Source organism: Meriones unguiculatus, chromosome 7 (assembly GCF_030254825.1).
Source record: "Meriones unguiculatus strain TT.TT164.6M chromosome 7, Bangor_MerUng_6.1, whole genome shotgun sequence".
In the NCBI taxonomy this organism is placed as follows: Eukaryota; Metazoa; Chordata; class Mammalia; order Rodentia; family Muridae; genus Meriones; species Meriones unguiculatus.
Genome location: NC_083355.1, coordinates 94,041,905 through 94,058,853, shown reverse-complemented (window position 1 = coordinate 94,058,853; position 16,949 = coordinate 94,041,905). Strand labels below are relative to the sequence as shown.

General features: G+C 42.6%; 2 protein-coding genes across 3 annotated transcripts in view; one reads left to right on the top strand and one right to left on the bottom strand.

The window, feature by feature from the left end:
* Positions 1-608: 608 nt before the first annotated feature.
* Samd15 (sterile alpha motif domain containing 15) lies at positions 609-14,779 on the bottom strand. 2 transcript variants are annotated; one of them, XM_021653192.2, is made up of 4 exons: positions 12,712-14,775; positions 11,626-11,724; positions 7,515-7,794; positions 609-3,696 (listed from the first exon to the last, which is right to left on the bottom strand). In XM_021653192.2, the coding sequence occupies exons 1-4, from the start codon at positions 14,554-14,556 to the stop codon at positions 3,656-3,658; spliced, it is 2,265 nt and encodes a 754-aa protein (XP_021508867.1). In that variant the 5' UTR covers positions 14,557-14,775; the 3' UTR covers positions 609-3,655. The 2 variants fall into 2 exon arrangements, with proteins under 2 accessions (XP_021508867.1, XP_021508875.1); XM_021653200.2 differs by lacking the exon at positions 7,515-7,794 and having other exon boundaries at positions 12,712-14,779.
* Positions 14,780-14,796: 17 nt separating this feature from the next.
* Tmed8 (transmembrane p24 trafficking protein family member 8) overlaps positions 14,797-16,949 on the top strand; it is a 34,009-nt gene continuing 31,856 nt past the window's right edge. The window contains exon 1 of the mRNA XM_021653211.2: positions 14,797-15,047. Within this exon, the coding sequence (XP_021508886.1) occupies positions 14,930-15,047 (118 nt within the window). The 5' untranslated portion in view covers positions 14,797-14,929. The remainder of the gene's footprint in view (positions 15,048-16,949) is intronic.

Here is a 16,949-nt window from a genome sequence, read left to right as displayed (position 1 = left end):
ATTAGCACTCCATAAATTTGGTAAGGTGGCGCCTACTTGCAGTCCTAGCGCTTACAAGGCAGGAGCATCCAACATTGAAGATTATCCTTGGCTACATAGTGCATTTGAGGCCAGCCTGGGTCGCAGGAGATCATGCATACCACAGGAAAAAAAAAAAAACACAAAAGAAACAAAACAACCCACCACCACCAGCAGCAGCAATGAGAATGCCAGCTGGAATTGAATATGGTGCCAAATCAGTAATCCTAGTGCCAGGAGTCTGCAACAGGAAGATGAAGTTCCAGGCCAGTGATGGGCCTCAGGTGAGACTGTCTCAAACAGGCAGGCAGGCAGGCAAAAAGGCACACCCAAGGCACACCCAAACCTGCCACTCTATTAAATCCTAAAAAAAGTGTTACAAAATAAAGATCTTCTTTCTGTAGTATATATTTGTTTCAAATTTTATAATTAAGTTCAACACAAAAGCAGGGAACCCACCAAAGCTAGGTAATGAAGTTCCCAGCTTTGCCACTGCATAGAAACATGTTTTCTGAATGCTCAAGAGCTTCTGAGCAAAACCACCCACTATACATGGAAATCACCGTGCTTTCATTAATCACCTACATTTTGCTATTTTGCGTGATCCTGTAGTAAGTAAATTCAGTGGTTCTGGAATGCATCTAATTAATTAATTAATTAATTTTTAGGACAGTTTCTGGCTGGGTGGTGCAAGTCTTTAATCCCAGCACTCAGGATGCAGAGGCGGGTGGATCTCTATCGTCTACAGAGCTAGTTCCAGGATAGCCCGAGTTACACAAAGAAACCCTATCTTGAAAAAAAGAAAGAAAGGAAAGGAAAGGAAAGGAAAGGAAAGGAAAGGAAAGGAAAGGAAAGGAAAGGAAGGAAGGTTTCTGATAAAACTTTCTAGTACAGTTTGAGGGAAAAGTTGTTTTGTCATCAAATATTGATATGAAAATGGACTTACATTCAGGTGCATAATTTGATCAGTACATCATTGCCCTTCTGCACTTTTAAGAAGTGAGACCAAGGTGCTGAGGAGAGGGCTTAGGGGATAAAGTGCTTGCTGAGCAAGCAAGAGGACCAGAACCTGAGTAAAGCTGGCCTGGCAGATGTGGTGGGTGTCTGTAATCTGAGGGGAGGTGCAAACAGGAAATCCCCCCTCGGGTAGGCTGGGTACCTAGAATAACCAAGCCAATGATTTCTGGGAGTCCTTGCCTTGCGAATAATGTGGGTGGTGATGGGGAAGGCACTGGACATTAACTTCTGACCTCCAAACAAGTGTGTCCCCCACTAACAGGCACAAACACACACCACATATGCGTAAACAACACACACACACATACACACACACACACACACACACACACAAACACACACACACAATGGCTCAGTGATTGCTACCCACCATACAAGCCAGATGACCTGAGTTTGTTACCCAGAGTCCATGTGAGAGGGGAAGGAGAGAGCCAATTCCACAAATTACCCTTTTATGGCATGCAAGCCCCCATGTATTACATATACAACTTTTAAAAAATGTAAAAAGTAGTGAGGCCAAGAGAAAACAGCTAAGCCTGTGCAACTAGAAAAGCAGCAGCCTGGTGTGGGAGGTGAAGGCAGAAGAATCAGAAATTAAAGTTCTTTCACTACTACAGAGAAAGTTCCAGCCAGTCACAAAACAAACAAACAAACAAACAAAGATGGGAACCTGAGTTATTTAAGCAACTTAAATTAAAAAAAATTAAGAAGTATTTAATATTTTTTAGAGAAGTCCAGACATGAGTTGACCAGTTTAAATTTCATTTTGTAGTCTGGGAATTATTGCCAAGAGTCCTGCCCATCTCTGCCAGTTTCTCTTTCTCCTCTGATATCTAAAGAAAAACATTTCCCCTCCATTTGTATATCATTAACCTGTATGTAACAGACTGTATCTGTTTTAAAGAATGAGGTTTCTTTGTCTTTGTAAGTTAGCAGCTTACCTGTGCTGCCACAGTTTCAAGCTTACTCAAGAATCAAATGGGTTTTTTTTTTCTTTTTTTTTTTCAGTGAACTGATGAGTTTAATTAAGGTTACTCAGGAGAACATGGATGAGGGGCTATTTCTTGAATATGGTTAGGGTTCTCAGTGGTGTCACCACTGAAGAAAATGCCCCCCCCCACCCAGTAAAATTAACTGCCCATGGAACCGTCAGGGAGGAGTGGGGCTCCCAGAGAACCCCCTCTTTAATATAGGACTATAAATCCTCAGTGAGAAACAAGGTCTTCTGAGCTCTTTCCCCACCCCATGGTGGAAGTTGACAGACATCTGCTCTTTTTAAAAGATGAATTTAGCTTCCTCCATGGTGGCTTACTACAATGATACAGCAAGTTATCCTGCTATACTTAATTCTTCATCTAGATACATTTCTGATATTCTGTTACCATGTGGAGAATTCTTGGCACTTTCTAATTCATGCTTCCTGGGTTTATAGTTATAAAGGCTGCAATATCATGTGATAGCCTCTAGCATATAACCTGTATTGGTTATTTCTTGGTAAGTGAAGAAACACTTTTTCCTTCAGTCATGTGGTTTCTTTCCTTCCAAGTGGGTAAGCCTTTTGGCTCACAAGACTTGGGTATGTTTTATATCAGTTTCCATGTGGTAGCACTTTGGTTTCTCATTTACTGATCAAATGCTTGTGCGCCTTTCAACACTATCTGCTTCTAGGGTTATTATTATTATTATTCTATATTGTATTATAGAAGTTCCCCCCAAATATGTTCAAAGCATTGCTCACTTTCTTTGTTATTTTTTAAACCTAACTTGTTTTCTCTTAAAACAGATTGGCACATATCTTTCTGGAACCATGAGCTTTCCTGAAAGACGCTTCCAAAACTGGGTTATTTTCCAGAAAAGGTGGGCAGCAGCCCAGACAAGCACTGCACATACATCTTTCCCCTCACAACCATCACTTGTCCAATTAGGAGACACTTAAAAAAAGATTGTGTGTGTGTGTGTGTGTGTGTGTGTGTGTGTGTGATGTAGGTAGGTACAGTATGCATACAGAGATCAACTTTTGGGAATTCCCAACTTTTGGGAATTGTTTCTCTCCCTCTGCTATTGGCTATAGGGGTCTGACTAGTATCATCAGGCTTACACAGCACAAGCTTTTACCCACTAAGCACAATTGTCAGGCCTTTGTGTACTTTCTCTGTTATATTTCTTATTTATTGTCAGTTCTTCAGTCATTTCTTACAGAGGTGGAGGATTAATTTTCCTAGCTTAATTCTTAGTGGCCTTTTCTGCCAGAGTGTTTAATTAAGCCTTTGTGCTTTCCTGTCTGTTCTAACCCTGGCTCTGCTGACTTGAGTGTTTGTACGTCCTTGATTCTTTCCACCTGGCTTGGAACAAGGCTGCAATGAAGATGTTTCTCAGGCTCTTCTGCCACTTGTCTGTTTACTTGTAATATTTCATCAACTTCAATGTAAATGAATGGAAGACCTCAGAGACACAATCCCACACTCATTCTCATCTTTTTTTCCTGCTCTGAATATGCAGGACTTTCCCAGACTCTGGCTCTTTTCTTCCTTCCTGAGGCTGCTTATTTCCACTGTCACGAAGCCACCTCTGTTCTTTCACTGATGTCACTAGTTACCTGGTTCATGTTCTTCATTTCCAGTTACTGGCTCCATTGCTTCTTCCTTTGAGTCAGATGGTAAACTGAAAAGACAAAAAAGCATTTTAAAAATTGACATTTTTGACTGTTTTTAGCTCCATTTGATTGTCTTATATAAATATAACTTATTCGCCCGAGGTAATTGTTGTTTTGAAGGCTTACTGCTCCTGTCTCTAAGCTAGTCCTGAAAGCTTCTAACATTACCTTCATTGTTTAAGATTAAAGGTGTGTACTAAGGGCATGTTTTTATTCCAGCCAGAGTAGCCATGTTGCTGAAGTAAAATCCCTCTGCATCTTCCCCCTTTCTGTTTAAGCTAAAAATTATACACAGTTTAACTATTGTATGAGAAACAATTAACCCCAAAACTTAACAGATTGTCCTTATGAAGATCTGTTGATGCAATGATCCTTCCTAACTTTAGTCCTGATCATCTGTCCTTCAGCAAGAGTCCATTTCGGCATCAAGGTTTTCCAATCTGCCAGTCTGATGAACGATCTGTTCTTCAGCTGTCTCTGTGCAAGGTGGGAGGGGGCTCTACTTTCTGAATTGTCTTTCTGTGTCTCTTTTTTTCTTTTTCTTTGTTTGGATGGTTGGTTTTGGTTTTTCAAGACAGGGTTTCTCTGTGGTGTTGGCTGTCCTAGACTCACTTTGCAGACCAGGCTGGCCTCAAACTCACAGTGATCTGCCTGCCTCTGCCTCCCTGAGTGCTGGGATTACAGGCGTGTGCCACAATACCTGGCCACATCTCTTTTTTGAGTTGTGCCTTTCATGTGGAAGCTTCTTTTATTCAAATTGGATCTTTATCAGTTTTGATGGAACCCATAGTCTTTCATCACCTGTGGAAATACAGGCAAAACCTCTTCCCCAACATCACACATTCCTTGACTTCCATTCAGATGTTAAAATATCTTCAATTCAGCAGTTTTTTTCCTACAATCCAGTGTCTTTCAGCTAATCTTATTCCCCCGTCTGTTTATCAAAGTACAATTAGATCTTTATGAATCTCTGCATAAACCAGACATTTAGGCACTCGAATTTCATGCCCGATTCTGCACCAGTGAGCTGGGCTCTACACCAGCTAGCCAGCTTTTACCCATTGTCAGTGGGATGACTATCTTGATCTTCAATTTAACTAGGAAGCACAGGTTCACAACTAAGCATTCCCTGTTCTCTTACTTCCTCTGTCTGTTGTCTTTCAAGCCTTTGTATTACTATAGCTAAATTTTCTTGTTGTACAGCTATTTTTTTTTCAATATTTTTCTAAAGGACATATATGAAGAGGGCAAATAAAAGTAAGGAGGGGTTTACTCTGGTGGCCACAATTGCAATGAGTACTGCACTGGCTTTTTCATGCAATGTCTCTATCCCATCAACTCCTACCCTTGGTCTTAAGATATTGGAAATGGAATTTCCTATTAAAAGATGTATTTATTTACTTATTTATACACCATTCTGCCTACAAGTGTGCCTGCGCACAAGAAATGGGCACCAGATCTCATTATAGATGGTTTTGATTCACCATGTGGTTGCTGGACTTGAACTCAGGACCTTTGGAAGAACAGCCAGTGTTCTTAACCTCCGAGCCATCTCTCCAGTCCTAGAATTTCCCAATTTTTTTAATGCAGGGAAATTCTGTCTATATAATTAAAATTGTCTTTTGGGGTGTCTTATAGTGATTTTCTGTCTCAGAGGGTCTTCTGTTGCTCCTTGCTCTAGGCTCGAGGCTCCTATGGCTCTGGGGTCTCCTGAGTTTCTTGGGGTGTCTAGCAAAACCCAAGAACTGATGCTTCCTCTGAAGATGATCCATGTGAATTTCTTCTCTGTGGCTTTCTGTCAGATGTCCTCTGCTGTCTACAACATTGGTGGGCTTTCTTCTCCAGTCATTTTGGGTTTTTCTTCCAACCATGTTGTGTGCCAGTCAATTAGAGCGTGAGACCCTTAAATCTCAGGGGACTCCATTTCAGCCCCACATTTGGGCACCAGATCTAAATGCAATTTTATTTGTCTGAGGTAATTGTTGTCTTAGAGGCTTACTGCCTTTGTCTCTAATCTGGGCCTAGTCCTGGAAGCTTCTAGCCTCTGTGCAATCTAATCTAGGCCTCGATGTTTTAAGCTGCTGAGACTTACTTCTGAATAAGTTCACCTTTTCTAGCTCTTTCTGAACTCTGGCTCTCAGCTGTTCTGGCTCAAACTCCTCTCCAAGCTGATTCAAACTGGCTTCTCTCAGCATCTGACTGAATTTCTCTGCTTGGTCTCAAACTAACCCCAGAGATTTGTTCTAATCTTTTGGCTCATTCTGTCTTCAGCTGTTCTCTCTTCAACCTATATCTGTAAAATTCTCCTGGTAAAGCTGCCTCCTTTTCCACTGTATCCTACACTTTCTCTGTCTGATCTCTTTTAAGTCTTCTTTTTTTGTCTCTTCTGGTGAGAGTTTAATGTATCCTATCCTGACTCATTCTGTCACTTTGTCTGCCTTTCAATTAGATGTCACTTTCAAACATGGGTATTTTCTTTCACAAACTAACTTAACCTTCATTGTTTGGGATTAAAAGTAAGTACTGAGGGCATGCCTGTATTCCAGCCAGAGGGAGTAAAGGTGTGTGCTAAGGGCGTGACTGTATTCCAGACAGAGTAGCATAGTGCTGGATTAAATCCCTCTACAGTCTTATGTACTGTGTATGCATGCTTGTCTGCATGAGTTTGTGTACCATAGTTGTCAGACGATCATGGACATCAGAAGAGGGCATTGTATCCCTCTTCTGGAAATGGAGTTACAGGTTGTTGTAACTGGGTGCTGCAAACTGAACCAGGATCAGTTCAGCATTCTGAACTGTTGAGCTGGCTCTCCAGTCCCTCCATCTTCATTTTTATTCTCAGAACCACTGTAATCAGACTAAGACACATCCTTATCTGATTTAGGCCAGGGACCAGGCAGTTCAACATACAGGAGTGTAAGTGACCTCACACAGCTTACAAGCTCACAAGCTGTGTGACCTCACAAGCTCCACCCCATCTTATAAGTGCCATCATGGAATCCCTGAGATTATTTTTAAAAACATTTTATTTATGTGATTTTGCTGTACCTCAAGCTGGCCTCAGACTCATGATCCTTCTGTCTTTGTATGCCCAGTGCTAGGACTAGAAGTATGTACTATGCCTTGCTGAGATTTTATTTTTAATTGTAATAAACGCTAGTACTAGGTATATTATAACTTAACAGAAGTTCTGAAAATTATCTAGGAAGGTAAATACTGCTATCATTTTTTGAGATTTATTTATTTATATATGCTATGCATATGTTTTGTCTGTATGTACATTTGCAGGCCAGAAGAGGGCACCAGATCTCATAATAGATGGTTATGAGCCACCATGTGGGTGCTGGGAATTGAACTCAAGATCTCTGGAAGAGCAGCCAGTGCTCTTAACTGCTGAGCCAACACTCCAGCCCAATATTGCTGTCTTTAACATGGGGAAGATGCTGTGAGTCAGTGATGAATTAAGACTGGAGTCAGCAGTTCTAACTCTCATCCTTAATGAAAGGGAAAAAAAGAAAATCTGAAAAGATCATACCTCTTCCCCCAGGTAACTTAGTTTGATCTTTCTTTAAAAAAAAAAATTATTTTCAACTTTGTGTGTACTGATGTTTTGCCTGCATGTATGTCTGTGTCAGAGTGTCAGATCCTCAGGAACTGGACTTAAAGTCTGTTGTGAGCTGCCGTCTGGGTGCTGGGAACTGAACCCTGATTCTCAGGAAGAGCAGCCAGTGCTTTTAACTGCTGTGCCATCTCTCCAGCAGTAGTTTGATCTTTCAAGCTAAGTGAAATGGTTTTTCCTATTGCTCCCTGTGCAGCAATGTCTTACTTTTATCCAAATCTGTTACTTGCAGCGATGCCTCATTTTCATTTTGGTGGCTGTCTGACAGTGAGTCTCCATTTCTGTCCATGGCTTTAATCTCTGGACCATACTTCTCTAATCCTGATGCTTTAACAAATTCAGGCAAGGTCAAGGAATCAGACTTCAATCCACTATGACCTTTTTGCTCTAAAAATAAGCCAATATTATCTCTATAGGGAAGGCAGATGCTGCGGCTGAATAGTGGCTCAGTGATTCCCAGAAGCTCTCGAGTATGATGAGATATTTTCTGAAAGAAAAGACATATTTTTTTGTGTGAGAATAACTTGAAAATACAAGAAACTCAAAGCTTTATTCAGTTTCCCATGTCTCTTGAATACTAATTGCTTAAATTATTTCAATGAAAGAAAAAGTGGTAGAAATCCACTAATAGGCTTACTAAAATGGTCTTAGAAAACTAAGTTCTTAAGCGCCGCATCTGCCTGAGTGCTGGAATTGCAGTGTGAGGCACACCCAGCTTTGCATTTCAGGAATAAATTGACTATTGCCAAGAATCAGAGGAGAGGGATGAGTTGACAGTGATGGGGACCCAGAAGTTTGAATTCAAGGGAACTGTTTTATGTGGTAATCTGGTGGTAGGTACATGCTTCTGAGCATTTATGAACACCCACAGAACTGTGCACAACAAAGAATGACTTTACTGCATGAAACTCTGAAAAGGTGAGGCCAATTACAAAGTTACTGTGTAATTGCTCTGCCGTGGTAGGAAGGAAAGAGGCTAATATAAGCTGCTTTAACTTTGGAGAATGAAGCTTTGTATAGATACTATATATAATCTTAAAGACAAAGCAAGTATACACAAACATTATACTTTATTTTATAAAATTATCTCTTAAAAAGACACATGCTTATACATAGAAAGAGCCAGGTTTCTCACAGTCATAGAAAGTTACAAATAGGCTAGGTGCGGTGCTTCACACCTTTACTCCCAGCACTTGGGAGGCAGAGGCAGGGGGATCTCTGTGAGTTTAAGGCCAGCCTGGTCTACAAAGTGAGTCCAGGACAGCCTGTCTCAAAAACAAAACAAAACAAACAAACAAACAAAAAAACAACCAAAAGAACAAAAAAGAAACAAACAAAAAACAGAACAAACAAACACCCAACATGGTTATCTCTTGATAAATTCTACCATTAGTAGACAAAGTCCTAAGGAGAAGCAGGACATTTATACAGCTTCAAATCATAATATCTTTGCCAACATATTTGTCATTATAATAGTTTTACTATTGAGTCCATACATTTTCAACATTCCTCTGTCAAGGAGTTGGAGTGTAATTCTCTTCTCTGTGAATGCAAGCTAGACTTAGTACCTCATTCCTAAAAGCAGAATACATTAGAAAATGTGACTGTAGATGGAGAAATCCAGGCTAACACCGCCTTCAAGTGGTCATTTTCATGTTTCCAATAACAAATCTCTGATACCATGTCCCCATATATGATAAGGACTCATTGCCCCTGTGATAGCCTCTCTCATCCACATAGTGTCATATGGGAAAGATTAGAGGAACTAAAATCAAAGGAAAAAAAATTTTTTTTCAGTTTTTTGAGACAAGTTTTTTTTTTTGTGTGTGTGTGTGTGTGTGTAGCCTTGACTATCCTGGAACTTGCTCTGTAGACCAGGCTGGCTTCAAACTCACATAAATCCCTGCCTCTGCTATCATTAAAGGTGTGCACTGATGAATGAAAGAAACGGAAAGGAAAGGACATGATTGCTCCTAGGTATGGTGGAAGAGAAGGTTTATTATAGATAAAAGGGAGACATAGCCAGAGGCAGACACATCTGGGAGAATCCAGAGTAATTATGACCTTGAGCCCTATGGGAAGAAAGTGAGGGGAAGGTAGTAGGGGAGGGCAAAGGACAGAGGAGAGAGAGGAACCTGGTGTATCAGCCAGAAGGCCAAAGGTACAAAGAGGGCAGGTAACCAAAATACCTGGATTATATAGGGAAGAGCCTGTAGGGAAAAACAGCCCACCCTCTGCTGGAAAGTTTAGGGTAGGGGCCAGGTATGTTCACCATACACGGGTAGGATGGGGGATGGAGGGAGAGCCTGTGGCCAGGTCCACTTTGATATGGTAAATAGATTCCTCAGCCATTTGTCCCAGGCTTGAAACTTAACAGCCACCACACCCAGCTAAGTCAAAGGAAATTTACAAAATACCTGATCACTAAATTCAAAAGCTTAAAGTTATGAAAAATAGAAAAATAAAAAAATGTCCCAAACTAGATGAGACCAGTTAAAGAACAAGGTAGTGTCCAAGATCAGATCTTAAAACAACAACAATAATAAAAATCAGTGTAAACAACTGCAGAATTTGAATAAAACCCATTATTTCATAAACATACTTCATGGCTGTACAAGAAGTTAGCATTAGAGGAAGCTGGTCTCAGAGTACATGGAACTGGAGAGAGAAGTCAGCAGTTAGAAGTGCTGGCTGCTCTTCCAGAGAAGTAAAGTAAATTCCCATCAGCCACATCAGAGGTCATGATGGCCTGTAACTCTAGCTCTAGGGAGATCTAAAGTCTCTGGCCCCTAAGGGCACACACACAAATTATACATAAAATCTTTTTTAAAAAATGAGAATAAGAAAGGGGCTGGAGAGATGACTCAGCAGCCTTGCTGCTCTTCTAGCACCCACTAGCACCCATGTTCAGAGGCTTACACTGCCTGTAATTCCAACTCTAAGAGAGCTGAAGCTCTCTTCTGACCTTCCAGGCAAACACACACATGCGCACACATACACACAGACAAATAGATCTTTAGGTTGCTGGGGAGACAGATCAGGGGTTAAGAGCACTGGCTACTCTTCCAGAGGACATGGCTACAATTCCCAGCACCTACACGGCAGCTCATAACTTCTGTAATCCAGTGATTTGAAGCTTCATACAGACATACATGCAGGCAAAACTCCTACATACATAAAAAATAAGTCTTTTAAAATTTTAAAACAGTACCTTTTGTTCTGCCAGAGGACCGTAGCTTGGTTCCCAATACCTATGTCCTGTGGCTCTTACCCCCTGCAACTCTAGCTCCAGGTACTCAGGTGTCCTTTCTGGCCTCTGTTCTTTATCTAGTGACAATTACTGAAATGTTGCTGTGAGTCTCTGCTAGCTAAATAGATTTTTAAGACCTCTTATTTCTCACACAGCAGAAAGACAATGCTCAGGATTCTGAGTACAGTCCATTGACATTATTCTTTTGGAATCAGAATGTTAATTGAGCAACATGAATTTGGTGGACTCAAAAATGTGGCTCAAAGAGCCAAAGTTCTTAGTTCTTAAATGCTGCATGGCTTTGGAAAGAATGCTCAAAACAAGGAGACTTGTCATGGACTAGTTAATGCTAAATAGATGAGACCTAAAGAGGTGAATGTAATTTGTCTGAAAATTGGACAGCGTAAAGGACAGATGATGTTACATCAGTACTAAATGGCTATCAAAGACATAAAATGTTACTGAGAGCTCTGGAGGAGAGGATACTATGGAACAGCAAGGTCAAGAACAACTTCCTGTGGAGATGAGGAGGAAGTGGTTCTAAAAGATGGTCAAGGTCATATTACCTAGGAAGGGGACCAAGCAAAGACATCCAATAGAGGCAGGCATGCAGGAGCAGGCTTGAGGCTGTTGTGAGTTAACACCTGGCAGGCTGGAGAGGACTCAGGCCAGGGAGTGGCAGCCAGGAGAGAACAGTAAGCTGGAGGACCTGGAATACTAATCCAAGAGTTGGGACTATCCTGCACCAAGGGGATCAGAAAGGGTTTCTTAACAGTGTGTAAATGATTGGAAACCAAAAGCCTAAAACCAGAACCTTTGAATCCAGCAGGCTTACTGAGTAAGGCTAAGGGCAGGAAGCCAGGAAGCTATTAAAATACAGTGTACATGCCACAGGAGGAAATGACAGCTCTTACCTTTGCAGGGATCAAAATAGAGGAGGAAGCAACCACTGTGAGCTTGAGGGATGAGAATATGATGATACAGTAGGCCAACACAGGGTAACATGGGATAGATTGTAAGCAGCACTGTCATAGTACTCTCCACAAGGAAACCTAGGACACAACTCACCTTCATGTCTTCAAAATCAGTTATTCCCATCTGAGGCAGGTTGGAGCAGTTTACATGGATAAGTTTTGGACCACTGATGAAGTTTGTAGTAAAACACTCCTGTCAGTATAAGAGGAACATCACTTAAACATGTACTATGGCAAGAAAAAAGGGACAAAACCACATTTTTATTTTATGAAAGTACTGGCTTAAATTTCATGTTGTGGCTTCAATCTGCTTTTGCATGTTTCATGTTGACCATTTTTTAATTCCCGTGCCAATGCATCTATCTATCTATCTATCTATCTATCTATCTGGCAGGTCAGGATTGAGGAAAGCTGTCACTCTGTGTTCCAGCTGACCTGGAACTCAGTTTTTAACCCAGGCTGGCTTCCAACCAGGGCAACCTGTCTCTGTCTTTTGAATGCCAGCATTATAGGCATGAGCCACCATGATCAGTCTCAAGAACATTTTTAAGTACAGAAGGTACAAAAGGTTTCAAATCCTGTGTTTTGTATGTGTGGCAACCTAATGCTACATTTGGGATCAATAAATTAAGAAGCACACACTATTTTTCAATAAAACCAATTTGGGCTGATAGCTAACATGTGTTAATACTCTTAATTGCTCATGATACATGACATATTTTGGCAGACAGTTAAGAGAAACAGTACAAATTCAGGGAAAGGGAATTGTCACTAAGACATCTTGATAAAAGAGCAGAAAAACCTAATTTTGACAAAATGTATTAAAACTATAGATTTTTATGAAAAGGGGACTTTACACATTTTTACCTTTATTCAAGAAATGAAGAGAATTATCATTGTGATGAATAGAAAAACCAAACATAACTTTTTCTTCTAAACTACATATATATCTCAGGTATAGTCAGAAATGTATGTTTAATATGTGCTAATGCACTAGGTCCAATCTTCACCACCACACAAACAGGACAGACAAAGACACACACAATCCAAATTTACTTCCCCCACAGTCCAGGACTTCTCTGTAGTTTTAGTGAAACAGAGGCAAGAGAACAAACATGTCAGTATAGAGGGAAAAATGGGCTTGGAGCATGTGATATCAAAAAACACCGTTTTTCTATACCTTATATTGAGGGAAGCCTAGCTCACTGATCCACTCTGCAACCTTCTCCGGACTCCACTGTAGGTGCTCAAATTGTGGGCGGATACTATCATTGATCTTGTCTTCTCTCTCTTCCAAGTCCTCCAACTCCTGGGGTGAAGCTACAAATTGCTTGTCACTAACTGAAACACTAAGTTCCACCCCAGACTGTGAAGCAGGAATTGTTAAAAGCTGTTCACTGATATCAGCCTGAGGTTCTTTGGGGACTTCAGGGATTTCATAATATGTACCAAAGGATTCCATACTTTCTCTAGGAGATTGTACTGCATTCTCAGTTTTAGCTTTGTTAGTTTCTTTTTCTGACGACTTTCTACGATTTTCAGAGTATATTAGTTCATCTTTGCCTACAGGATACTTTAATTTCCTTGGTTCTTCTAAGCTGTCTTTCTTGGGAGATTCTTTCTCTTTTGGTTTGTCTCTATCCGATAACTGTAGATTTTTGTCCTTGGTTGGTTCTGGCTGTGACTTCTCTTGAACTTCTGGTTTGGTCATCTGTGGTGGCACTTGGCCTATTCCTTCAGTTGATTTTCTTAGTTTTTTCTTTGGAAATTCTGGTTCAGTCTGTTGTTGTAGCACTGGACCCTTTCCCTTAGGTGACCCTTCTAATGTTTCCTTTGATTTAGATTTCTCACTTGACCTCATCAGCAATTCCTTTTGATCTGTTGGTTTCCTGTCTTCTAATGGCTCTAGAACTTTCTCCACAATTGACTTTCCTTGTGTCTCCCCTTGAACATCTGGTTGTTTCTCTTCTGCTAGGCCTGCAGCAGTCTCTTCTAGTATTTCTAGAATATCTTCTTCAAAAGTTTTTCTTCGTGTTTCTTCTGGAACATCTGATGATGTCTTTTCTGATAGCTCTAGACTTGCTTCACCCATTGGTTTTCTTGATTCTTCCTCAGAAAGCTCCAGTTTGAGTTCTTCGAGGACCTCTGTAACTTTCTCTTCAGGTGACTGTCTTTGTTTCTTGTCTGGAAACTTTGGCTCAACCTGTTCAGGTTGCTCTGTGCCTAAATGCTCTGACGACTTGACCTGAAGCTCATCTGGAGGCTTGAGATCTGCTTCCTTAGAAGACTTTCTTAGCTTCCAGTCTGGGAACTCAGGTTTAGTCACCTCAGATGGCTCTGTACTTTTCTCTTCAGCTGACTCTTCTTGTGTCTTCTCTGTAGACTCTGATTTGCCCATCTTTGATAGATCGTCCTCTTCAATTGAACTTCTTGGTTTTCTACTTGGAAAATCTGGTGTGCTCTGCTCTGGACCTATTTCTTTATCTCTCTCTGTAAGTGACTGCCCAGTCTCTTCTGGTAACTCCAGCTCGTTGTTCACTGCCTCTGGAATCTTGACTTCTGTTGGTAGCTGTGTATTTGTTTCAGTAGGCAGTTCTGTGAGTACATCTACTGAAACAGCCGGTATTTGTAGGTCTGGCTCCTCATGCTTTTCATTTATGGGCACCTCCAAATCCTCTCCTGCTCCCCATGATGTCTCTAACTCCAACAGTTGCTTTATCTCTGGTTCAGTTTTGCTAGATAGGCCCACATTGGTCTGACTGGGATTTTCTTCGTCAGACGTCCTGGTTGTCCCTAGCAGCACGTTTTTTGCACTCCCTGGCTTCCCCTCTTCAAAGTTACCTTCCTGAGTGTTTAGTTCCTCTGGCTCTTGGTCAATCTCAGGGGGCAGCTCAGGGCTTACTACTGCCGTGGTGTTTGATTCAGCAGTAAGCAACTTATGAGAACTACGAAATTTAATTCTTTCAGACAGTAGCGTCATATCTTCTTCGGGATCGGATTCATAATTTTCTGGGACTTTAGCCATTGCGCAGTCAATCGATACGCCCAAGGCCTCTCAGCAACCGCAACTTCCTATAACGTCTCTATGGATACCACGATTTCCGGCAGTGTTATCCTGAATCTTCCCGAGATTTTGTCGATCCTTGCAAGTGCTGAGAGTAAAAACAGGCGACAAAAAGCACGTAGTAATCTCCCTGCTCCCCGCCCCCGCGTGTTCCCGTCGCCAGCTTCCACAGGCCAAAGCTCTGGCCGCTAGCCTGTCGCCGCCTCGCCGCTCCTTCCGGCCCCGGGCTCCGCTCGGCTCCGCTCGGCTCTCCGCTGCCGCGCTCGCTTCGCCTTCGGCTGTTTCCGGAGCCGCAAGCGGCCAGCTGCGGAGAAGCTCCCCGCGCCGGCTGCAGATGTCGGATAGGCAGGCGGCTGAAGGGCCGCCCTTCTGGAGCCCCGCAGCCCGCCGTGGGTCGGCGGGCGGCGCCGGGGACCGCCGGGGAGCGGAGGGGAGCCAGGCGGCCGCCTCAGGTACGCAGGGCCGGGGCGCTGGAAGGGTGGGTGCCCCTCGGCTCGGGGCCGTGCACCTCCGGCAACCCGTCTCCTCACCACCCCGGGGGCCATGGCTGCGTTCGAGGTCATTTTCTCCCCCGCCTCGTTTCGGAAAGCCCTAGTTCCCGTCCCGCTTCCTTTCTCAGAGCAGCCCGCTTGGCAGTCCTGCTCCTTCCGCCGCGCCTCTTCGGCGTCAGTCGGGGTCCACATCCCACCGCGGTTCGCCCCGCGCTCGGCTCCCGCCCCTGCCTTTGGCTCCCCGCGCGACCTCACCTCTGGTCCCCACGCTAACCTCTCCGCGCGTATCTCCTGCCGGCGTCTACCTGGGCGCCCGCCTTCCTCTGTCAGAACCCCGCTTTGCCCTAGCGTAGGCCCCCCGCACCCAGCCATCATCTTCGCCCGAGTCCTTCAGAGTGGGAGAGATGGAAAGCAGCCAGAATAGGGAGGCTTTGGGGTCCCGAAGGAGTCGGAGCAAAGGCAGGAACTGGAGGCTGCAGTAGGAATTTTGGGGACCTCTCTTTCTCTGAGACCCACCCTTCTCTTGCTTGAGCCAGTGTCTGTCTCCATTTCAGACCACACGAGTTCCTTCGTGTGAATTTACTTAAGTGTCCAAAGACTAAAGGGACAGTCTACCAAGCTGTTATCTTTGAGCCTCGTGAGCATCACAGGGGCTTGTATCTGAAAGAATACTCCAGAGGGGAGAGAGCTGGTCCCACTAAGTAGCAAGTAACTGGTTTTGGAGATCTGAGAGTAAAGCTTCGTAAAGTACAGTGACTGAGGCACCGCTGTGGATTCTGGGTGCCTGGTGGGAGTGTGGATCCTCACTTTTAGTGACCTTGGACAAGAGGTTTAATTTCTCTAACCATGCCCGATTTTCCTCTTAGAAGATGTGGGTATGAAAAGTACCTCTGCCTTACAGCATTGGTGGGAGGATTGTATGAGCCGCTGTGACTAAAGAACCTAACGTGAAACCCAACATGCCTGCTGTACAAAGCAGTTGTCTAGGACTGGTTTTGCTCAGCTAAATTACCAGAGCTGCTGCAAAGGTATTCCCGATTGTATCTTTCAACATAATGCTCTTTACGAGTATCATAAATATCTCCCTATTGTAAGATGTGACGGGTGCCTGCCCCCCCCCCAGCCTGTGAACCATCAAACTCTTGCTGGTGAGTATATTCTTACTGAAAAGATTCTTCTAACACATTTTGTCCTTTGTATTTTTAAAGTTTTGTGCTCTATGGTAACATATTTGATATCATGGTTATAGAAATTCAAATCAGGATGGGATATAGCTCAATGGTAGAGTTCGTATGTGAGGCCCTGGCTTAGGGCCTAGCACTACCAAAAAAGGAAAAGGGAAAAAAATTAAGCTTACTTTCTGAAAGATTATAAAGATTAAGCAGATAAGCTCTTATTAGAAGCATATATCTCCTAAACATCTGTCCCCAATATGTACCAATATTTATACAAATTGCACACACGTTAACTTGGTTAACTTGTCTTTTATTTCCTCACGTGTTCGTGGCAAACGTACTTGAGTGTCTTTGTTTTATATTGGATCTGTTTTCTAACATATTTCTGGAGCACTCTTGACACCTTGTATTGAAAATATTTGTTGGGCTGGAAGTTCTGCAAACACAGGCTGACTGTAGGTGAAGTTCTCAAGGATTTGCCTTGAACAGCCAATAATACCTGAGATAACCGAGGATGCTCCTTGGGTTAAAGTGGTGAATCTTAACCAGGCTGGCAATATCTGGAAACATTTTTGGTTATCGGAGCTGGAGGCAACTATTACTGACAACTCTAAGCCATACGTGCTGTTAAAATGTCCTGCCATGAAGGTCTGCTTCAGATGTCAGAAACGTTGCTTTTGAGAGAAAC